Here is a 24,460-nt window from a genome sequence, read left to right on the forward strand (position 1 = left end):
TTATTGTGATGAAAGTGGTTTTCTCTCCTAAACTCTAAAAGTATTATTGCGCAGACAGTCTTGTGTTAAGTAAGCGTTTCATCTGTTTTTAGGAACAATGTGAAATGTATTATTTTCAAAAACAACAACAACAACAACAAAAAGGATTTTCTCAAAGCAAAGGCAACAAAGAATGTGTTGTTGTAACGCGTGACCGCAGGATACATTTAGCGTTCATTTCACAATCAGACGATAATAATGCGTTGTTGTGACGAACTTATCTTAGATCGATGATCTTACGCGTACTTTGAGATTGTTTGTTTGTTTGAATGTAACATTGTTTAAATGTAACACGGCATAAGTATACTACTTGTCGTAGTATACTTTTCCACGTGGTAGGAGTTACACCGCGTGGCTTAAGTGTTTAAGCCGCGTATGAATCATTCGCTAGCTAATAAAACATATATTTAAGAACTTATGAGTTATGTGTGTGAACATGTGGAGTTACTGATAGGTTTGGCTACCTATAAGATCCCACTGGGTCAAGTTAAACGACCACATGGTTTACAGGTGTTAAATTGGCGCCTGAAGCGTCCTACGCCGTGACGTCATCACTCTGAATCGTTTATTAATTTGTGTTAAGAGAAGATCAAATTGTCTGCAGCTGGTCATTTCATTGAAACTATATAGCTACCCTAAAGGTATTTAGCCACTTTAGCCAGGTGTCCGTTCACCCACCAAGAGAGAAAAAGGAGGAAATTCTGTCATTATTTGCCCGTGTTTATGTCGTTCCAAATATGTACGCTGTTGTTGTTTCCGTGAAAGAATGTTCCGGCGGCAAAAACGCCATTAAAGCAGTCCATGAGCGCACTATTTTTCAAGTCTTCGTAAGCAATACGATACATTTGTGCAAACAGCACGAACATTAGGGCACGAAAAAAATTGTTAAACATTTCTTTAAGCCACACTTTTTAAAAAAAAAGATTTCGTCATAGAAAATGCCACGTTGGTGATATCTGCATACCAAAGCATATCAAACATTTTGTGGCGATCATGGCAAACCTAGAAATATCAGGAGATTTTTAAATTGTGTCATTCAGGCCTGGAAAGGTCACGCAAAATGACAGATCATGAAACTTATAGTGAATGTATATTTTCCTTGTTTTGCTCTGCTGTGAAATATTTAGTTGGCCAGATATTGGTGTTGCTGGTGCTTCTGAAGAGCAAAACATGCTTGCAAGTCAGTGTGAAACATCATTCTGTATCTTAAGGGCTTTAATGGAGACATATATACTTATCAGTGGTATTAATTAAATATATTGGAACCTGACATACAAATGGTAATCCCTCCCGGCTATGCATTCAAAATGATTATCCAGTAATGGGGAAGTGTGAAAACAAATCGAAATTAATTTGTCAAAATGAGTGGGATCCCTTCAGAGATCTGATTGCTAAGTTTTTGTCACAGTTTTGCCTTCTGTGGGAGTAATGGTCGTATTTTCAGAGTTTCCACTGTGGTGTTGTTAATCCTTATGCTTTGGATATATCATCTTCTGGACTGCAGATGAGATTCATGTGAGCTTTATTATGAACCCAGATAGCTCTCAGGCAAATGTTCTTATTTTTAACTCATAACCATGTGCTGTGCACGAGAACTACAGCCACATGCTCTCATTAAAGAGGTCAAAACCTATAGATTGGTATCACAAGTGGTATTGCATCTGACTGTGTTATGAACCTCCCTCTTTGTCCCACATTAGAAATTGTGTATCAGCCATTCACTTGTGTATTTGACTGCAATTATAATCAAAAAACTAAACTGGTTGTAGTACCTTGAATTTCAACACGAAATCAAAACGAACCTTGGCGGCTGTGGCACAGTTGGTGGCACGGGTCGGCCACTAATCGCAGGGTTAGTGGTTTGAATCCCGGCCCACAGGACTCCACATGTCGAAGTGTCCTTGGGCAAGACACTGAACCCCAAGTTGCTACCAATGGCAGGCTAGCGCCTTGCATGGCAGCTCTGCCGCCATTGGTGTATCAGTGTAAAGCGCTTTGAATACCGTTAAGGTTAAAAAGGCGCTATATAAGTGCAGACCATTTACTTTCTCGATACATGTATTTGGTCTAACTGCGCTACTCATTAGTTCACATTTTTCCAAAATAAACGAATATTTGTCTCCGTAATCTTAATTTAAAATGTAACATCTTGCTCCGCCTCTGAAATGACTTTCTTTTTTCGATGACATCACTAAGGCTGCAACTTTAAATGAATGCCCAATTCCCAATGCACTCTAGGTCCTTGTGGTGGCGTAGTTACTCGCCTCATTCCGGGTGTCGGAGGACGAATCTCAGTTGCCTCTGCGTCTGAGACCGTCAGTCCACAAATCTTATCATGGGGCTTGTTGAGCGCATTACCGCGGAGACATAGCGCATGTGGAGGCTTCACGCTATTCTCCGTGGCATCCACGCACAACTCGCCACGCGCCCCACCGAGAGCAAAAACCACATTATAGTGATCACGAGTATGTTACGCCATGTGACTCTAACCTCCCTAGCAACCAGGCCAATTTGGTTGTTTAGGAGACCTGACTGGAGTCACTCAGGATTTGAACTCGCGACTCCAGGGGTGGTAGTCAGCGCCAATACTCGTTGAGATACCCAGGCCCCCGCCTCGGAGCATTTTGAGTCAGGGAAAATAAATGTAACATGGCCTGCTGTTCTTCTATGACAACACAAAACTCCTTACAGAAGAGGTTTTATGGAAATAAGTCCACAGGTTTCTCTGTATTAGAGTACGTGCATTGTTCGGGCGCAGGTGGAGTGGCGCAGCTCAAGAAATGGTTTCGTTTGAAATTAGGTCTATTCATGGTGCTCATGGTAATGAATGAAATTAATTTAGGTCTCTGTATTACTGTGGACCTTGTTCATTGTTTTTGATGTTACATATTACTTTCTCCTATCCCAGCTTAATATGCAGTTGGCTATAAATAAATCATTCGCAGATTAATTTCCCATAAAATAGTAAGCACTTATTCTGTGGCTCTGTCAAAACAAACTGCTGTTTGTTCGATTGTCATGACCAGCCTAAGACAAAAAAACGGGCTCAACCAATGGCATTAATTTGGGGTGGGACTATCTATTTTTTTTGTCCAGTGGCAGACGGGGTGAGTATTCAGGAATGCTGTTTGAACACATTCATTATCTTTTCAGTTTTGTTTGGTTATGCTAGTGGTGCAGAAATTACACTCTTCGGCTTTAAGATACTTTCATCAATAACAGCTATAATGCAGGGTTCCCACCAGTGTGTGTGTGTCAAAATTTTACATTGAGCAATAATTGCCCCCTGCATTTGATGTTCAGGCATTTTTTTTTATGTTTATTAGGACATTTTATCTAAATGCATAAAAATATACTGTCAAATCAAATATTTCAGTTTAATCAATTAACACAAGTTCTCAATATGAACAATTAGTTTGATAATATATTACATCCTAGCCATAAAATTAAATCAGCATCAAATAATTTGTGATGACGTGTGTAACTTGGCTTAGAATAGAAATTTAAAGCTGATGTAACTTTTTAAGTGTTAATATACTTATATTCCAGCTTAATATGCAGACAACTAGTAAGCCATGCATAGGTTAATTTGATCGAAAACTGTAAACAATGTGTCTCTATGGTGCTTTTATATATATATATATAATAGTGTTTGTTTTGTGAGGCCCACTTATGGGGCTTTTCCACTGCACAGTACAACTCGACTTGACTCTGCTTGCTTTTTTGGGGTTTTCCACTGTGGATAGTACCTGGTACCTGATACTGTTTTAGTACCACCTTGGTCGAGGTTCCAAGCGAGCCGAGCCGATACTAAATGTGACGTCAAAATCCTGCAGATCACTGATTGGTCAGGGAGAATAGTCACTGGATTTCCGACACGCAAAATCAACCCGCTAGGTTTAAAGTTAGCAACAGCGATAACAGTATTATTTGTTTACGCGACTTAAGAATTGTGAAAAAAGAAATGGCTGTGCGAATAACCACGCTGTGTTCAAAAAAACGAGGTGCAGACAGTCCACTCGTTAGCGATGAGCGAAACGAAAAGGTCTCTGAGGAAGTGTCTCAGCTGTTGGCCGCACATGGTTACCACCGGACCTACCAACAGTCCAGGGAAAAGTAAACAAAAAAATTAAAAGTGACCACAGAACCATCAAGGAAAAGTGAAAGTGGTTCGACCAAATGGACGCTATCTACACCGGCGAGCAATGGGAGGGAGAGTGCCCGGGAATGGCGTTGATCCATGATGAAGGATGGTATATTTTGTTAGGTTAACTCTATACTCTGCTTGAAAGCTTCAGTTTATTTAGTTGATCAGATACTGGAAGCTTGCTTCTAAAACAACCAGGCCAATTTAACTGTTACACTTGTGTAAAATCACCATGCTACAACTGCTTTATGCAGCACAATGAGCTAGTAGCTAACAGCTAGCGGTTGTGTTATTGTTTTGGTTAGTTTGTGTTGTGTTTAAGATGATGTCACGGCAGTAGAGGCTGCGCATCTATGACGATCAGCCTATAATCCCACCCATGTTGAGGGGCACTAAACTGCAGTGGAAATGCAAGCTCAGAAAAGTAAAGCGAGTAGAGTTGAGGCGAGTCAAAACGTAATGTGCTGTGGAAAAGTGCCATTAGACCCCACCCACCAAAAGTACTCAACCAATGGTGTGAGTTGGGAGGGCTGTAACTGTTTGTTCATTTACATTTATTCATTTAGCAGAGTCTTTTTTCCAAAGTCGACTTACAAATGAGACACATAGTAAGCAATTTGCCATACAAAGTTTAACAACATCTGCATTATAGGACTGCTAAGTTCTCACAGTTGCTGGATTAGTAAAGATGCTAGCACAGAAGAAAGAGACAGACAAGGATATTTATTTTTTTCTCCACATTGATTGGTTGGGGGAAGAAGCTGTCATGAAGCTGACTGGTGCAGGTCCTGGTTCTGCGATACCACCTGCCTGATGGTAGCAGTGATAGCAGCCCATGGCTCGGGTAGCTGGAGTCTCTGATGATCCTCCAAGCTTTTTTCACACACCGACACATCTGGCAGTTTGCAGGGCTTTGCGGTTGAGGGCGGTGCTGTTGCCATACCAGGCAATGATGCAGCCTGTCAGGATGCTCTGTACAGTGCTGGTGTAGAACCGTGTGAGGATGTGGTGTGTGTACAGGGAATACAGGAGTGGGCTGAGAACGCTCCAGTGTTGAGTGTCAGTGCTGGGATGTTGCTGCCCATTCTAACCACCTGGTGTCTGATTGACAAGAAGTCCAGGATCCAGCTGCACAGAGAACTGTTTAAGCCCAGAGTTTCTCATCAAGTTTGGAGGGCATTATGGTTTTGAATGCTGAGCTGTAGTCTACAAACAGCATTCTCACATATGTGTTCCTTTTTTCCAGGTGGGAGAGAGCAGTGTGTAGTGTAGATGTAATGGCATCATCAATGGAGCATTTGCTGATGATGGGTTCAGAGCAACAGGATGCCAGTCGTTTAAGCAAGTGATTTTCAGTTGATTTGGTACAGGCACAATGGTGAATGTTTTAAAGCACGATGAAGGTGGAGACACTGGTCCGTGTCCCAGATGTGCCACAGGCCCCTGATCGAGTAGGAGTGTACCGGATACCTGTGAGTATAAAGGGAGGTACATATCAAACCTTGGTGGATTCAGGTTGTAATCAACCTCCATTCTTTGATTCAGTCTGAGGCGTTGGATACAAGCCGGCGGAATAAGGTACAGTGTGTGCACGGGGATGTTCATGATTACCCGTTAGTGTCTGACATCATTCAGTTTTGGGGACAAAAGCATAGTGTAGAGGCTGCAGTATCAAGTGACAGGACGCTCAGACAAAGGAAGATACAACCCAATTGTTAGTATAGAAGAGCTGTCGGGAAATGTTATTCCAGATGACTCATTATAATCTGATGGTCACTTAGGGCATGAAAAACCAATAAACTGTCTAATGGTCCATTTCTATTGGCCAGGCATTCATGGGGATGTTTGCAGATTGTGTGCAACATGCCATGAATGTCAGCTGGTGAACCCATCAGCCACCCCAAGAGTGCAATTGCATACCCTTCCGTTGATCAAGGTCCCCTTCAAAGAACTGGTATGGACCTCATCAGGCCATTAGAACGGATGTCACTCAGGCTTTGTGTTTGTACTGGTGGACTATGCAATGCTTATCCAGAATATTGCAGAACGTAGTGTAGCAGAGGCACTCTTCAGAATAATCTTCCAAGTGGGGATTCTGAAAGAAATCCTCACTGATCAAGGCACAATGTTTATGTCACGTACACTACACAAACTGCATGAATTATTGGGGATTAAATCGATTCAGACCAGTGTTTATCAACCCCAAAAGGACGGCTTGGTTAAGCGATTTAATCAGACACTAAAAAACATGATTTGTAAGTTTGTGCACAAAGATGCTCCTAAAGTGGGACAAGTTTAGCCCCTATTATTTGCAGTTTGAGAGGTCCTGCAAACCTCCACGGTGTTCTTTCACCCTCTGTTTGGCCCACACCCCGCTCCAGTGGCTCCATCGCATGAAGGCTGCCAACGTGCGGATCACCTGTTGGTATCTAGATCTCCAGCTTTTTAAGCTCAAGATGGTCCACAAGCCGGGGGCACAGATGGCTGTTGCAGATTTCCTCTCCAGGAATTGGGGGGATTAGCGGCAGGCCGGATGGCTCCCCAGGTTGAGTTGGGCAATGGGGGTATGTGGTGATGGGGGCGTGGCCAAGCAACGTCTGTGGAAAGCGAGGCAGAGAGAGTGAGTATGGAACGGATTGACACCTGTGTGAAATCACCTCTAACAGCTGTTTGTGTTTGCAGTGAGGGGGGGATGCACAAAGCTGTGTGTGTGTTTGTGAAAATAAAGATACTTACATTGGATTGTTATTTAGCTCGCACTTCCTCCTTTGGAGAGAGTTAAAAACCTTGCCACAGTTGCCAATTCAGAATATTTTGCCTCTACATATGTACTTTATGGAACCAGTTTAAATATTTTAGCATGGCACTTTAATACAGTAATACAATAATACCATGGTAATTTTTGTGAAGGATATCGTACCGTGAATATTTCATACCATTACACCCCTAGTGCCGTTAGTGGTAAAGAAATTAATATCAGCAACTGTAAAAGGGGCCAGTGGTGAGGTGAGCCCTTTTTGGCTCTTATTATAGAAATCTGCTCCAAACTTGTTCTCGAATGTACCAGGGATGTTCTCATGTTACAGGATATGCTAGGTTTGCTAGGACAGACTATTTTAGGACACCGCAGCTTAAATGTTGAGCCACCAAAGGACCTTTTGTTAGAATCCCAGGAAGTAATATCAGAGAACAGTTTGGGACACTGGCGAAGGTGGTGTTCAGGATCTGGGAGGCATGTCAAATCGGGTGTCTGAGTGATTGTATGTGGCTGTGATTAATTTGTGCCATGTGGCGTTGACAATGTGCGTTCTGGCTCATGTACACTGCAGAAATGAAACGTTTGGAAAGGCTGAGAGGTTTTTGGATGACTCCCTCACATTTGGCCCATGAGATGGTCTGGGCCTGGGAGTGATTGTACATTGTAAATCAGAGAAGATAAAGATATTAGATTGAAAAAGTATATTGCATTGCTTGCTATGAGGGTGTTTCCTTTAAAGATGCTAGACATGCAAGTTTTGCTTCAGCGGATAAGCAGCTCCAGCTCCACTTATTCCACAACGAGAGTGCTTCTGCATTTACTTTATTTTTGCTTTATAATTCCTCATATTTGCAATCTACATCACTTGAAGATGTTTGGAAAGTTTAGAGTTCATCTGGGCTGAAGTGCTTCTCTCGCGCCATCATTAGAGTTTCATATACCTCATATTACGAGATCAAACAAGTATTCGACAACGGAAATGTTTGTCGACAATTTTTTATTGTTGACGTTGTAGATAATGTAGACTAATCATTTTAGCCCTAGTTTGAATGACTCAAGCAAGCTCAGAAATGTTTTAATTATTTATCTGCTGAAAGCATGCTTTTTTGGAAGAGGCTGACGATGCATCTGTATGTGGGTTTCTTCATCTTACTGGCTTCATTTTAGTTTAAACCATCAAGTGTGGTTTTGAAATGTGAAGTAGGCCTAATAGCTTAATAACAGCATAGTGTAAAGATAGTGAAGGTCATGGGTTTGATCTCCAGGGAACAAAATTAATTAATTAGTAATGCATTCAAATGATTTTTCAATTTATCAATGATTACACTGGAATAAATGGAAAAAATGACCTGCACTGGTGTGCTCTGTCATGCATACATAATTACTTAATCTTTTTTTAAATCAGTATAATGACTAGATTCAGTGGAAATCCAGCAATGGTACAGGTACAGCTGGAGGTGTTTATGAGTTCTAGAGTTAACTTTCCTATTTACTTGTGTTTGCATGTTATCAAAGGATTGCAAAATGAATCAGTATATAATATGCAATATATAGTTCTTGAATGGAATACATTTTGCCATTGCTTAATCTGTGTATATTTCTATGTAATCCTTGAGATTTACGTAGCTTGCACGTTGATTGTTTCTCTAAGGCCGTGGATTCGCTGTCACTCTAGCTCAGGAAATTCCTTTTTTGTTGTTTCTGGAACTCAATACTTTTAATAAAGGGTCATGTGAGAGAAAATCAAAATATTGGTTTGAAAATCTTGGCTAACTGCAAATGCATTTGGAAATGAGGCCCAAATGAGAAGATTTGTTTGAAGAATGTGTTTGTTTTGGTGCTGTCAGAATGTCAGTGAGGATTATATAGTTTAACATAATTTAATATCAACAGAAGTTTATACACTAGCTTAATATTTAGACCTAGAGATCTTTTGAAATGTATAGTGGCTAGTGCTGCACGATTAATCATATCGCAATCGCGATGTCAGCCTGTGCGTTTATATGACGGCAAATGCTGCGATTTTATTAAATAAATAAGTGCATGTGTGGACGTGACAGCCCATTCCCTCTGAGAGCTGTTTGCCCATTTTCTACACCGCTAATAAAAAGATGACCAGTCAGTCTCGGTTTAGGGAGTGGCACGTGCGGTCATGTCATGTGAGTTTCCGGTATGCAGTGTGGAAATCAGGTGAAGATGGACGCCGAGCAGACCGACACTGAACTGGGGGTCCGAAAAAATAACACAGAAGCACAGATCACAGCTTGGCGATATGTCTATATTAAATCAATAATTAAAGTTAATATAATATGGGAGCGTGACATGTAAATAAGCACAAACTCCAAAACTGTCATTCTCGGTGCGGTCAGAGTTGACCAGTTCAACCAGTCGCGGAAGAGACCCAATCTGAGCGGGAGTCGAGATTTAAAGTTCCGCCGGCTGAGACACGGAGACGCTCGTCTCTCACCCCCGTTGTCTGCAGCTCGCAACGTGTTGCATCATTGATGAGATCATCATAACATCAATCTTATGTGAAGAACATTAAAATTACAACAACAATCAAATGTGTGCGTTTACATATAACAACAACAACAGTTTTAGTGTGAACTACACTTTTATATCCAGTTTCCTTTTCAAAAGAGTTTATACAAAGTACATGTTACATCCTGCTTAAATGTCCCTGTTTGTTTGGACAATCTTATTTTCATGAAAATGTGTATGTTCTTATTTATTGTTCTATTTTATTTATATAAAATATTCAATCGCATATCGCAATATTAGCCACAGTAATCGCAATATGACATTTTCCCCAAATCGTGCAGGCCCCAAAAAGTATTTGGCCACTTAAGCGAAACAAATGCCATTGCATTAACAAAAGTCATTGCAAAAATGGCGTAGAAAAGTGTAGTTTATTTTGTTATTAATGCAATGACCCTCATACATTATGAAGTGTGGCTTAAATGTTTGAATATGTTTATGGGCCATGACTTGAATGTGTTATTGTGTTTACAATGGAATATGCATTAATGAAAGTGGTTGTTTTCCATGCGGTTGTAATTTCAGATTTAATGCCAGATTCTGAAACAAAACAGTGACCAATCCACCGACTGACACAATGACTGCAGTGAATGCACCACGAGACCGGTAAATGAGTGTGTGACTCTCCTCACATGAGATACTCGGTGGTGAAACTATGTGTGGATAACATTACGTGTCTTTTAGGTACAACGCAGTATGGATCATATTCTTCATTCTTGGGCTGGGAACTCTGCTGCCATGGAATTTTTTCATGACCGCTACAATGGTAACAATCCTCTCATTGTCTCCTGATGACATAAAAGCAATAAGACTGATTTACAGATGAGTGTCTTTAAAAAGCGAGAATTGCTTCTACATCTCTGTCTTCTTATTGGTCTGCAGTACTTCACGAGTCGTTTGAAGGTCCCTCACGTGAATGGAGAACACAATCAAACAGCCAATGGGACGGTGGTGATCGAGGGCGACACACGTAATGTCCTAGAGTCCAAGTTCAATAATGTGATGACTCTCTGTGCTATGGTACCACTGCTGATATTCACCTGCCTCAACTCATTCATTCACCAGAGGTGAGACGAGTATGTGCGGTAAACACTGAAACTGCAGGTGTATTACGGATAGATACATGCAAATATTAGGTCTGCCAGAGTTCACAAAATGATGGAGAAAGACCTTATTTTTATTTTATAAATCAATCCAAATGGAACTTGTAACAAAAGCAAAGTCATTTATTTATTACATTAAAGTTATTGAAACTCAACTAGTATGAAATGGTAAATGGTCTGCACTTATATAGCGCCTTTTTTTAACCTTAGAGGTTACCAAAGCGCTTTACACTGCGTCTCATTCACCCAATGATGGCAGAGCTGTTATGTAAGGTGCTAGCCTGCCATTGGGAGCAACTTGGGGTTCAGTGTCTTGCCCAAGGACACTTTGGCATGTGGAGTCGTGTGGGCCGGAAATCGAACCGTCAACCTTGCGATTAGTGGCTGACCCGCTCTACCACCTGAGCCACAGCCGTCCCACATACATGAAATAACATGTATGAGCAAAACATTATTATTGAGAAGACCAATGGTGGAATTTTGCAGCCTAGTAGCAAAAATCTTTGTTCGATACTAATTTTATAAATATTAATTTATAAATTATACTGCATATTCATTTATAAATTTTTATATATTATCTTATGCATAAATGATCAAAACAAATTTTGTAGACAAATATAAATATGCTTTTATGTGAATAAAAAAGGTAATTAATTATTAGTATATTATATTTTAATTAGGGCTGTCGATTTAACACGTTAATTCAGTGCGATGTAATTTTATTAAAAATAACGTGTCAAAAAAATATACGTAATCGCAATGCCCCCAGATTGTAATAAGGAAAATTCCTGAGAAATGCAAGCTTGTAGTACCACCTGTTTACTCCAGAGGGCAGTAAGTGAAACTTCAGCTGTGTGTTAATGCACAGTTTATACAGTAAACAAAACAACCAGACAGCACCACACAAACATGCGTTAAGTTCTTGCGTTCAAAACACTTGATGGAGCGCAAATTTGAACTAAAGGATCTCAAGATGTGTTCTAAGTATTAAACTATATTTAACGTGACACAGTGACCTAAAAATTTATGTTTATGACGCAACGCACCCGAGACAGTACACAAGTATGTCTGACGCAGGTGTTTGATAATATTAGCTGGAAGGATGTTTGGTTAATTCCCTTTAAATATTATATTAATAATAAAGTAAAAGAAGTACATTCCAAAATTGTACATACCATACTGATATTGATGATTTATGTTGCTTTTCAAAAGTGAGAAAGAGTTGTTGACTCATTTGTTTTTTGACTGAAAGTTGTCAACAGATTTTGGGTTGAACTGGCAGAATTTATCTTTAAGTTGGTGAATATTGACAACTATTTTACATTAAAGGATGTTATTTTGTTCTATGAAAACAAAAGTAACAAAGACTTAGAATACATTGTTTACCTTTTTATTTTAATGGCAACATTTTATATACATAAGCAACAATATATGTTTATGGTGTTTTCTTTTGAATTTCACAGTTATATGTCTTCACTAAGAATGGTAAAACAATACATTGTATTCTAAAGCCACTTTTTGTCTTATCAATGATTAACTCTTCTGCTACAGGAATGTAATGCATTTTAATTATCTGAATATTTATTTATATATATATAGAGTATATATATATATATTTAAAGATAACTGTATAATTATTTATTCATTATATATTGAATTATTTTTATATGAGATGCTTTCTCAGCAAATATTTGTATATGTGATTAATCGCGATTAATTAATCGGGACACCATGTAATTAATCCGATTAAAAATTGTAATTGATTGACAGCCCTAATTTGAATACATCTATTAATATTTAGTATAATATTATATGTAACAATAGTAATAATAATAATATTTTTACTGAATATAATGATATACTATGAATCATTTTGGATGTAATACACAATTAATTTAGCAGAATATCACATAATATATTTATATTTGTTGTATATTTAGTATTAATTATATTTCATAATAATGATGTAATAAACTTATTTTGTATTAATTTATAAATTATATATACATTTTACAGTGCTGTCTTGACTTATGCCTAAATTATTTAAACTAATTTTGTGGACAATTTAAATGTGCTTATGTGATTTTCTTGAACAAAAAAGGTAATTATTAGTATATTATATTAATATATCTATTAATAATATTTAGTATATTAAGTATAAATAATATTATATTTCTTATTAATAATAATAACCGTTTATAGGATTTGTGGTATTCAAAATTAAGTAGATTTTAGAATAATATGTATTAATAATATTTATTATTTAATAATGATATAATAAAATTATTTTGCATTGATTTATAAAAAAAATTAAATTATAAACATTTATACATTCTACTGTATTGTCTTGACTTGTGCATAAATGATTGAAACTAATTTTTTTGACAAATATATGTGCTTTTATGTGAATTTCTTGAACAAAAAAAGGTAATTATTAGTATATTATATAAATATATCTGTTAATATTATTATGTATTAATATATATAATATTATATTTAATAACTTATTGGATTTTTGGTATTAAAGGATGTAATAAACATTTAGTAGAATATCAATTAGTATAATATTTAGTATATTTAGATGCCCAAAACAGGGTCTGCAGGCTAGATGAAGTTTGATTTGGCCTGTCTTGACATATATGGAAATAATTTTATATAAAAAAAATGCCATTGCTTTTCATAGCATTAATTTAGCAGATTGCAGTTATTTTTTCCCTTTACAGTGCAGCTGTCAATGAGTAAACCAATAGATACAGATGAACAAATCAAAGCAATAAACTTGTTTTTGTACCAAACTGTAATTCCAGATGATGAACGAGTAAATCCACTCTATCTCTCACTTTCTCTCTCGTGCAGCTGTTAGAAGTGTCAGAAGTGTGAGTGCGCGCAGTGAGGAACCGCTTTGACGTCTTTCCCACTTTTATGCTATACAGTTGTGGCCAAAAATATTGGCACCCTTGGTTAAAAGCTGCATTGTTTATCCTTTTGATCTTTCATTAAAAAAATCACAAAAATCTAACCTTTGATTGAAGAAAAAACAATCTCATTATTAAATACATATTTTCCTCCAAAACGCATTGGCCAAAATTATTGGCAACATTTTATTCAATACTTTTTGCAAGAGCAGCTCTTCTCCTATAATGCCTAATGAGGTTGGAAAACACATGGCAAGTGATCTGAGACGATTCCTCCGTACAGAATCACTCCAGATCCTTCAAATAACTGAGGTCCACATGGTGGACTCTGCTCTTCAGTTCACTTCACAGATTTTATATAGGTCAGGGGACTGGGATGGCCATGCAGAACCTTCATTTTGTGGTCAGTGAACCATTTTTGTGTTTGTTTTGGATCATTGTCCTGCTGGAAGATCCAACCAGGGCCCATTGTAAGATTTCGGGCAGAGGCAGTCAGGTTTACATTTTTTATCTGTTGGTATATGATAGAGTCCATGATGCCATGTAACCGAACAAGATGTACAGGACCTCTGGCAGAAACACAGCCCCACAAATATAAAGATCCACCACCATGTTTAACCGTGGGCATTGGGTACTTCATCATCTCTGTGTGCATTAAACCCATCTCTGGTATTTGCTGCCAAAAAGCTTTTTTTTGTTTCATCTGACCACAGAACCCGGTCCCATTTGAAGTTCCAGTAGTGTCTGGAAAACTGAAGATGCTTGAGTTTGTTGTTGGATGAGAGCAAAGGCTTTTTTTCCTTGAAACCCTCCAAAACAACTTGTGGTGATGTAGGCGTTGTCTGATATTTTTCACGAGATTTTCTGACCTCAAGACCCTACTAATTTTTGCAATTCTCCAGCTATGATCCTTGGAGAATGTTTGGCCACTCGTACCATCCTCCTCACCGTGAGTTGAGGCAATATAGACACATGTCCTCTTCCAGGCCGATTCTTAAGATCTCCATTTGATTGGAACTTCTTAATTATTGCCCTGATGGTGGAAATGGGTATTTTTAATGCTTTGGCAATTTTCTTTTAGCCACTTCACATTTTGTGAAGCTCAACAATCTGTTGCCTCACATCATAACTATATTCTTTAGTCTAACACACTGTGATGGATGATTAAGGGAATTTGGCCTGTGTGTTACCTCATATTTATACCCCTTTGAAACAGGAAGTCATAGCTGAACAATTTCATGTTCCTAGTCACCCAGGTGCACAACAAAATGTTAAATATGACTGGGAATATACTTCAGATATATTTTACTCATAAGCATTTCTAGGGGTGCCAATAATTGTGGCCAACGTGTTTTGGAGAAAAATATTTATTTAATAATGGGATATTTTCCCCTCTTTCATTTGTTTTTCTTCAATCAAAGGTTAGATTTTTGTGCATTTTTTGAAAAAGATTGAAAGGATAAACGATGCAGATTTTTTTTCACAGCCTTCTTTGCTCATATTTACCAAGGGTGCCAATATTTTCGCCACAACTGTATACCTTCTCATATGTGTATATAATATATATATTGGGTGTATTGTATTACTTTGTGAAAATGTTTGTTTAATTTAGAAGTTGAGGATTACCAGGAATTTCCCTGAAAGCTCTTATTCAAACAGCATTTCTGGAAAGTTTATCTTACTGTTATTTTCTACTCTGTCTCTCAGGATTTCTCAGAAGTTGAGGATCTCTGGCAGTCTCTCTGTCATTCTTGTACTGTTTCTCATCACAGCAGTGTTGGTAAAGGTGGAGATGTCTCCCCTGCCATTCTTTGCTTTCACCATGATCAAAATCATCTGCATCAACTGTGAGTACCCGCTCTGGGCCTTTCCATCATCTTCAACTACATCATGTTAGCTTCAGGGGTCTTTGACTATACTCATGTTAGCTTCAGGGGTCTTTGACTATACTCGTGTTAGTTTCAGGGGTCTTTGACTATACTCATGTTAGCTTCAGGGGTCTTTGACTATACTCGTGTTAGCTTCAGGGGTCTTTGACTATACTCATGTTAGTTTCAGGGGTCTTTGACTATACTCATGTTAGCTTCAGGGGTCTTTGACTATACTCATGTTAGCTTCAGGGGTCTTTGACTATACTCATGTTAGCTTCAGGGGTCTTTGACTATACTCATGTTAGTTTCAGGGGTCTTTGACTATACTCATGTTAGCTTCAGGGGTCTTTGTCTATACTCATGTTAGCTTCAGGGGTCTTTGACTATACTCATGTTAGCTTCAGGGGTCTTCTTCTGTACTGGTTCTCTCCTCTGGGTCGAGGAACACTGTTATGTTTGTGAGTTGAAGATGGCTTGAGTCCACAGATAGCCTTTGATGCAGATATTAAAACATTGTGGCAGGGAGGAGGGCGGGTGATTCTGCACACCCGACCCCTTATTAGGCTGATGAAACCCGAGAGGTTTAAAGACGACCAGAGACGGCAATGCAACAGAGCGTTATGGGCAGCTGCCCGACACGTGTGTGTGTGTGTGTGTGTGTGTCCTTTCGGTTCAGTTTCTCATTAAATATTATTTATATTGTCAAGCCAGTTCTTGCCGCCTCCTTTCCATTGAACAGTGTTCCAAAGATGTTTTGTTTTGAAAATCAAACTGGGAAGAGTACAACATGAAAGAGAAGATATTAGGGGAGTAAAGACTTATAAATGTTTCATGAAGACATATGTTGTCAATACTACTTCTCGAGAAATCTTTGTGATTATCTCGGACCTTAACCATACATTTTCTCTTTCACTCCTTCCCTTAATGTAGCGTTTGGTGCAGTTCTTCAGGGAAGTCTGTTTGGTTTGGCTGGTCTTCTCCCAGCATCCTACACCACACCCATCATGAGCGGTCAAGGGTTTGCTGGAACGTTTGCGGCCTTCTCCATGATCTGTGCACTTGCTAGTACGTTTTGCACACTTAGCAGTTCTGAATAGCAGACTCATACTCACAAAATACCCTGTGCTCCTCACTAACAAGTTGCTTCCAGACGTCAGCCTTGAACTTTCTCTTTTCCAGCGGGCTCTGCGTTACAGGACAGCGCCTTTGGCTACTTCATCACAGCCTGTGTTGTTATTCTCCTGGCCATTTTTTCATACCTCGTCCTGCCCAGAATGGTATAACATAATCTCTCAGATTAGTAAATAAAATTCAGATGTGATTCAATGTCTTTAATGTGTTAGATCTCTGTGTTATTATGTGTAATTGTTGAGAACTGGAACACTTTTTTTCTGCAGGAGTTTTTCCAGTTTTACTCCGAATGCAATGGCTCAATGCCCGTCAGCGATGAGGAAAACAAGATGGACTTGCTGAAACTTGGTAATTCCCATGTTGTCAAAAGTTAATCCATATTTCAGTACCTTTCTCACTTGGTATTTTTGTCTTGCTTTCGAGTAAAATTGTAGAAATATCCTTAAACAAGAAACATTTACTCGAGAATACACAAAATAGGAAATCCTATTTTCAGAGAAATCTAAGTATAATGAGGTTTACGCTTAAATTAATATTCCAGGTTCAACACAAATTAAGCTCAACCAACAGCATTTGTAGCATAATGTTGATTACCAAAAATATTTATTTGGACTTGCTCTTCCTTGGGTTACAGTGAGGGGGGGGTGTTCCCATTTTCTCCCCAATTTGGCATGCCCAATTCCCTTTTTTGGGCTCTTAAGTCCTCGTGGTGGCGTAGTGGACTCGTATTCCACTCTTGGTGGCGAAGGACGAATCTTAGTTGCCTCCATTCCTGAGGCCGTCAATCTGCATATCTTATCACGTGGCTTGATGAGCGCGTTACCGCGGAGATGTAGCGCTATCCTACGCTGCATCCAAGCACAACTCCCTACACGTCCCACAGAGAGCGAAAACCACATTATAACAACCACGAGGAGGTTAACCCAACGTGACTCTACCCACCCTAGCAACAGGACCAATTGGTTGCTTAGGAAGCCTGACTGGAGTCACTCAGCACGCCCTGGATTCGAACTTGCAACTCCATGTGCGGTAGTCGCCGTCTTTACTTGCTGAGCTACCCAGCCCCCTGCCAAAACTTTAAACACAACAATGTATCTGCTTATTTGCATGTTTTTAATTAACACCACTGTGTGCAAATGAAAAAAAAATAAAATACAAAAGTATGCCGCAGTGGTGCGAGTGACCTCCCATTTAAAACTCATGAAACATAATACCATTGAAATAAAAATGACTAATGCATTAAAGTGTACGCAAGCTACGTTTCACACTGCGATTGGCTGATTTTGTTATTTTCCATACAAAACGGATAAAGCATGCAAAAGTTCCAGAGTATTTATGTGTCCATATTTGTGTTCAATGTTGAAATATTTAAAAAATTTTGCCTTGTAGAAAGTGCAGCAGAGAAGAGACCAGTCGTCAGTCTGACAGATGAAGATATCAGTCCCACAGTGTCTGTTTTTGCCATCTTTAAACAGGTACCAGCTCCAGCCAACCTAATATTTTGTCATTCATTAAACATATTTTACTGGACTGTCATACTTCGACACATCTGAGGGACCTGTATTACTCAGTTGATACTTCTGAAAAGGTTTTTAACCAAGTGAATCCAAATGTAGTTTTAAGGTTTTTAGAAAAAATCTTAAACACCTTATTTAACTCTTCTTATTTTTTTTAAGAAAGACAGATGATTATTTTGTCTAATGCAAAGACATTCAAACATTAAGTGTGGCTTAAGTGTCCAAATACTTTTTAAAGCCACTGTATTTCTTAACCATAATAATAATGATGTTTGGTCTCCCTACGTAGATCTGGGGGATGGCTCTTTCCGTGTGCTTTGTCTTCACAATCACCATTGGCACGTTCCCAGCTATAACTGTAGATGTCAAGTCTGCAGTGGCTAACGGGGGTGATTGGGGTGAGTGTGTTTGGATGTGTGAGGTTTTAGCATATTTATGTTCTAGCTCTGAGAACAATAGTCCAAACAGACAGAATTTATCTGAAGGAATAGTCATACAGACATGTAACAGCTGGCCTGCTGGTTTCCACAGAAACATACTTCATCCCTGTTTCCTGTTTCCTCCTCTTTAACGTGATGGACTGGGCCGGTAGAAGCCTCACCGCTTGGTGTATGTGGGTACGTAGGTGCTTGTATGTTAAAAAGGACTCTTGAAGCATCTCGCCTGAATGCTGTTTCTCAAGATGAATCGGACCGAGCATCTACTTTATTTATTTACCGTCCCTCTCTGGCTTTTCATGGAATTCCTGATAAACGTGTTCTTTGAACTACAATGAGGGGAACATGTGGAAAGCATTGTTTAAAGTGATAGTTCACCCAAAAATGAAAATTCTATCATTATTTTCTCACCCTCATGTTGTTCCAAACCCATATGACTTTCTTTTGAAACACAAAAGAAAATGTTAGGCAGAATTTTAGGGAACAGCAGCTTTAGCCGTGAAGGTGAATGGTGATGTCTGCACCTGAAACATACATATGCGTTTCAGAAAATGGAAAAATAAATCTTAGAAAATTATTTTTTTTAACTTTTATAATTTTTATAACTTACTGGAACCTTACAGAAAAAAAAACAACAACAATTGTAATACATAAAATAGAATATAATTTTTTTAACTATTTATTTTTTGTAAATTTCTGTAACTTTCCAGAAAATAGAAAATATTTAAAAATTCTATTACACAAAATAATAATTTTTGTAACTATTTGTAACCTCGTTTAACTTGACAGAAAATCGTTTTTTGGAACTTTATTATCGTTTTTGTACCTATATTATTATTATTTTTTTATAGTAATTTTTTTTTCTTTCCAGAAAATAGAAAACTAAATTTAATTACACAAAATGTATTATTTTTGTAACCGCATTTAACTTTCCAGAAAATGTAAAAATACAAATATATTTTTTACAAAACAGAAAATAGTTTTTTGGAACTTTATTATTACTTTTGTAACCACATACACAGAACAGCCACGACATTAAAAACACCTGCCTAAAATTGTGTAGGTCCCCCTCGTGCCAACAAAACAGCGCCAACCTGCGGGTTACTGTTAGATTTCTGTAGAGTTTGAACCAGTCTGGCCATTCTCTGTTGACCTCTCTCATCAACAAGGCGTTTCCGTCCACATAACTGCCCCTCACTGGATGTTTTCTGTTTTTGGCACCATTCAGCGTAAATTCTAGAAACTGTTGTCCATGAAAATCCCAGAAATACTCAAACCAGCATGTCTGGCACCACAAAACTTTTTGTAACTTTCTATTGAACATAAGGTCATGGACATTTGAGAACTACACTGATGTCTATACATTAGTACTCTTAAGTTACTTAAGTTTAGCCTCTGCTTCATGGTGCATATGGTGGCTCATTTCCTCTTGCTAATTCAAATCTAAGTCAACACAGAACATCTCACATGGAATTTGGACAGTTATGTAACTTCCTTGCTAAAATGATATCTGATTTCAAGCTAATGTGAATAAACCCCAAACTCACTTAAATTGGATCAAGAACAACTGATTAGGTCTTAAAAACCTTAGTAAACCAGATCGGACTGACTAGAAATCCTTAATGGTTTTCCTGACATTTGGGGAGTTTTTAATAGCATGACCGTATAAATCCTGTCTCTTGTGTGCAGTCAGCTGTCTCGTGCTCATGTGACTCGTTAATAGGCCCATCAGTGGTGTATGATTCAGCTATTTACGTCGGTCAATGTAAAGCTTGTTTCTCCACTGACACGCAAGAAGCTGGCAGTTTGTGTCCATTGGTTTGGACACTCATTTAAATGAGTGTTTATTTGGAGAATGTTGGGGAAGAGGAGAAGATGTCATTTGCTGTCATAAAATTATACATCAGCATTATATTGGTCACACTGCTCTCTAGATAATCGCATCAGCCATCGAAAAAATGTCCAAATATCATCAGATTAATCAACTTAAGTGACATATTGGTCTCTATCACTAATAAATTGCTTACATAAACGATCTGCACTTATATAGCGCTTATTTAACCTTAGCAGTTTTCAAAGCGCTTAACAATGTGACCCATTCACACACCAATAACGGCAAGGTGCTAGCCTGCCATTGGGAGCAACTTGGACATCCCAAGGACATTTCGGCATGTGGAGTCATGTGGGCCGGGAATCGAACCACCAACCCTGCGATTAGTGGACAACCCGCTCTACTTCCTGAGCCACAGCCGCCCCAAATTAAATTAAACATTGTTGCACAACAAATAGCCTAACTCTTAATAAGTAGTTCGGTTCAGGTCTGCAGATACATTTGTGTTGACTGAAAGTCTGATCTCTGGTTTCTTTCTGTTCAGCCTGGTAAAGACAGCATTTGGCTCCCAATCCTGGTGATCGCTCGAGTCGTGTTTGTGCCTCTCTTCATCTTCTGCAACGTGCAGCCCAGATACTACCTGCCCGTGTTTTTCGCTCACGACGCCTGGTACATCATCTTCATGATCCTTTTCTCCTTCAGTAATGGATATCTGGCCAGCCTCTGCATGTGCTTCGGACCAAAGTAAGTACAACTACATCAACAACCGGCGACAAAATGTCTCAATTCTCCTTTGATGTATGTATATTTCCTGTGGACATTAACCCTTTAAGCTCTGATTGGCCCGCCACAAAGAAAAAAACTATTATCAAAATATGAATAACTACAGTCTTGACAAACACAATGTTGGAATATTTTTAAAAGCTGAACTTTGCAATGCATGTAGGCATTATGACCAAAACTGAACAAGGAGGTTCAATGGGCGATTTCAATGGGGAATCGCCTCCTTTTTAATGGGCGATTCCCATTAAAAGGAGCCTACATACAAAGTAATCGGATGCATAGATCATTAGATAATCCGCACAATGTGCACACAGCACATAATGTGCTTTCTGGCTAAAACATGTTAGCTTTCCTGGATCTGATGATTTCATCATAATTGATCTAGTTTGTTGTCCATTGTCATGGAACATTAAACCACTCGTAGTAGGATTCAGATCACTGCAACCAGAGCTGGAAGTCCTCCAAATATGGGCAGAGAGGATTATTCACTGTAATTACATATGGCCACCAGGAGATGGTGCCAAGTATATGACACAGACCCAATGATGACTCAAATGACACAGAATGGAACTGAATGAGATCTTGTTACACATGCCTGAATGCTTTGGAGCGAGCAAACCTTTAGTCTTTGTTGTATTTATTTATTTTTTTGTAGAGGCTTTTTGACACTAAGATGAAACACGTACACAAAAGTTTACTCAGTTTCAGGTGATATGATTGGGAACAAAACAAAAGCTTTAAGTTTTTTTTTTTTTAGCAGTTTCATATGCTGATTGTCTCATAATTTATCATAATCTGTTTCATTATTATTATTATTATTTTTAAGTATTCTTTAAAATGATACCAAACAATTGACCCTCTTTGTTTTTTGTTGAGTTTGTAGAATTACCTTTAATTTTGGGTATGCCACTGAAAACAGGAAATCTTCAAAAACACCTTCAGAGCTTAAAGGGTTAAATAAACTAGTGAGTTTGAAAAGTGGGTTTTAAGGGAGTTTATTTAGTAAAAGTGTAATATTTAGGGAGTGTAATATGGTCCCATAGTTGAAACTACAGTTGCTGGGCTTCACATGAAGAACTAGCTGGATTTGATATTCAAGATATTTAATGACTTGTTGAATGTTTCCCTGATAATATTTGTCCAACAGTTTAGTCTGTTTCTCCATGTCTTCTAATGTTTGGTGTTTGTCCCGTAGGAAAGTGTCCCAGCATGAAGCGGAAACAGCAGGGGCTATCATGGCCTTCTTCCTCTCCCTTGGTTTGGCTTTGGGAGCCGCGTTATCCTTCGGTTTCCGTGCCATGATATAAAACCCTGGCCGAGTTCTCAGTACAATGAAGACTAACTTAATCTCCTTCTAGTTACATACTGATATGGATTCATAAGTGTCGAACCACAAAGTCTGAGAGAACATTTCTTTATCCTATACGTACATCTGTCGCGTCTTTTTGCTGTTAGTAAGGCCACCTGTCTGTGCTTCCAGCTTACTTTTGTCGCTCTTGTGTGTGTCCTCTCAAACAAGCTACTAATGCAACTGGAATAGACCGTTTTCACCGGTGGATGAAAAGAGGATCTCTCTTCATCAACATTTTGTTGATGAACAAGCCAAGTTTTTTTTCTTAATTATTTTTTTGTCTATGCTTTTTGTATATTGTGCCAATTCGGTATTAGTCAATAGTTTAAATTAAGTTGACCCTAATGAGGCTTTGTGTATTTCATGTTTATGTATTTTTTTTTTTTAGAAAAGGGTTTTGTTGCTCTTTAAGGAATATTCCATGTTCAACACTAGTGGTCGACTGATATATCACTGATATTTGGTATTTTTAAATGATCGACTACGGTTATTTATTTTTCTCCAGTTTTCCTGATTAGTTTAAGCCATGCCGCCTCTTAGAATCGTCTGTTTCACGTGAAGGAGCTGTCTGAGACATGTACATGACCAATCATAGATCATTTTGTTGTTACGTCCCATCATTTTACCACATCAGAGCTGCAATAGTCATGTATGAGCTCATGGGTGTGAATGTTTGAGTAAATATAATGCTAAGTGAAAGCTGAAACATTTTTTGCCAATTTATGTATATGTAACTTACTGTTATATTAAATTGTGTGATATATCGTCCAGTGGAAGTGAATGAGTCGAATCTGTTAACGTTAAAAGTTTCAAAAGTATAGCCGTAAACAATATGCAGGTTAACATGATTTTAGTGTGATAAACCTTTTATGTGTAAAGTTTTATCCAATTTGAAAACTTCGTTGTCACTACAACGTAATGCTGTAAATGCTGAAATGACCAAAAAACAACAACAATTTGAACAACTTTACAGCTCAAATAATACACGAGTTTTAACAGAAGAATTAATGTAAGTCCTTTTACGAACACGTTTGCGAATTCGCCGTTGTTCCTCCTCATTCGAAATGTAAATTCAAGCCAGCTGACCCGTACCCAAGTCATTTTGGGTTAAGGAACGATAGTTTTGAAGGAAAACAGACGAAAATACACTTTGTCATTTTCACCAACATGCGATTGACGCTTCTTTCAACTTTGGAGAAAGTCCTGCATGCGTCACCAGAGAGAAGTCTGTCGTTTCACCGGTAAATTGAGTTATTACATTTTGATTAAAGATTACAAGGTCAAAAAATTAAAAATAAAATGTATGCATGGATGAATCTTTCACAATAAGATCAATAACATGCATTTAGAAAATAGATGGGGTGAATTTTAATTTCATGCCGACTTCGACTTTTTTCTGTCTTTAAACCCTCCATAAATTGGCCCCATTCACTTACATTGTAAGAGCCTCACTGTAACCTCGATTTTTGCTTTGTTTTTGTTTTTAAAGAAGAGGAGGAAGGAGTCTAAATATGTTTGTGGTGATCAACATTATGCCACAAATGCTGTTGATTGAGCTTAACTTGTATTGAAACCAGAATATTCCTTTGAATGTTTTTATTTGTCACGGTTTTAGTTTAGCGATGAAAAAAAGAGAGATGCAGCTATTAGTTAGGGCAGTAAGTCTAGTATTGTATCATTTTAAGTTCATGTAAGTTCAATTTAAGTTCATGATGGGTCATGTTGCATTTTGAATTGTAAAATCAGCTCAAATGATTATCTGCATGAATGTGGTTTGAAAAAGTTTGATACATTGTTTACCTTTATTGACATGCCTAAATTATGAGTTTGAAGTTTCGAATGAAGGCCTCACAGTATTACATTTGATGTTATAATAATGTTTGTGTTTGTTTTTTAAACTGCTTTTTGTATGATTTTTAATGAATTGTGTCGTATGATGTGCCTAACTTGTTTTACTGGCTTTCGAATGGGATGTTTCAAAGTTGAATGCCAAAATTGAAATGTGTGGGTGATTGGGGGTTTGAAGGGGGTAGAAATAA

General features: G+C 38.1%; 1 protein-coding gene across 1 annotated transcript in view; it reads left to right on the forward strand.

Moving 5' to 3' along the window:
* The window catches only part of LOC127660838 (equilibrative nucleoside transporter 1-like), a 28,333-nt gene extending 3,877 nt beyond the window's left edge, over window positions 1-24,456 (forward strand). Inside the window, exons 3-14 of the mRNA XM_052151267.1 lie at window positions 10,008-10,088; window positions 10,167-10,248; window positions 10,365-10,549; window positions 15,208-15,347; window positions 16,302-16,436; window positions 16,551-16,648; window positions 16,769-16,850; window positions 17,892-17,977; window positions 18,309-18,417; window positions 18,551-18,636; window positions 20,832-21,031; window positions 22,266-24,456. Of these exons, the coding sequence (XP_052007227.1) occupies window positions 10,060-10,088; window positions 10,167-10,248; window positions 10,365-10,549; window positions 15,208-15,347; window positions 16,302-16,436; window positions 16,551-16,648; window positions 16,769-16,850; window positions 17,892-17,977; window positions 18,309-18,417; window positions 18,551-18,636; window positions 20,832-21,031; window positions 22,266-22,377 (1,344 nt within the window). The 5' untranslated portion in view covers window positions 10,008-10,059 and the 3' untranslated portion in view covers window positions 22,378-24,456. The remainder of the gene's footprint in view (window positions 1-10,007; window positions 10,089-10,166; window positions 10,249-10,364; window positions 10,550-15,207; window positions 15,348-16,301; window positions 16,437-16,550; window positions 16,649-16,768; window positions 16,851-17,891; window positions 17,978-18,308; window positions 18,418-18,550; window positions 18,637-20,831; window positions 21,032-22,265) is intronic.
* The last annotated feature ends 4 nt before the right edge of the window (window positions 24,457-24,460 follow it).

This window comes from Xyrauchen texanus, chromosome 20 (assembly GCF_025860055.1).
Source record: "Xyrauchen texanus isolate HMW12.3.18 chromosome 20, RBS_HiC_50CHRs, whole genome shotgun sequence".
Classification (NCBI taxonomy): Eukaryota; Metazoa; Chordata; class Actinopteri; order Cypriniformes; family Catostomidae; genus Xyrauchen; species Xyrauchen texanus.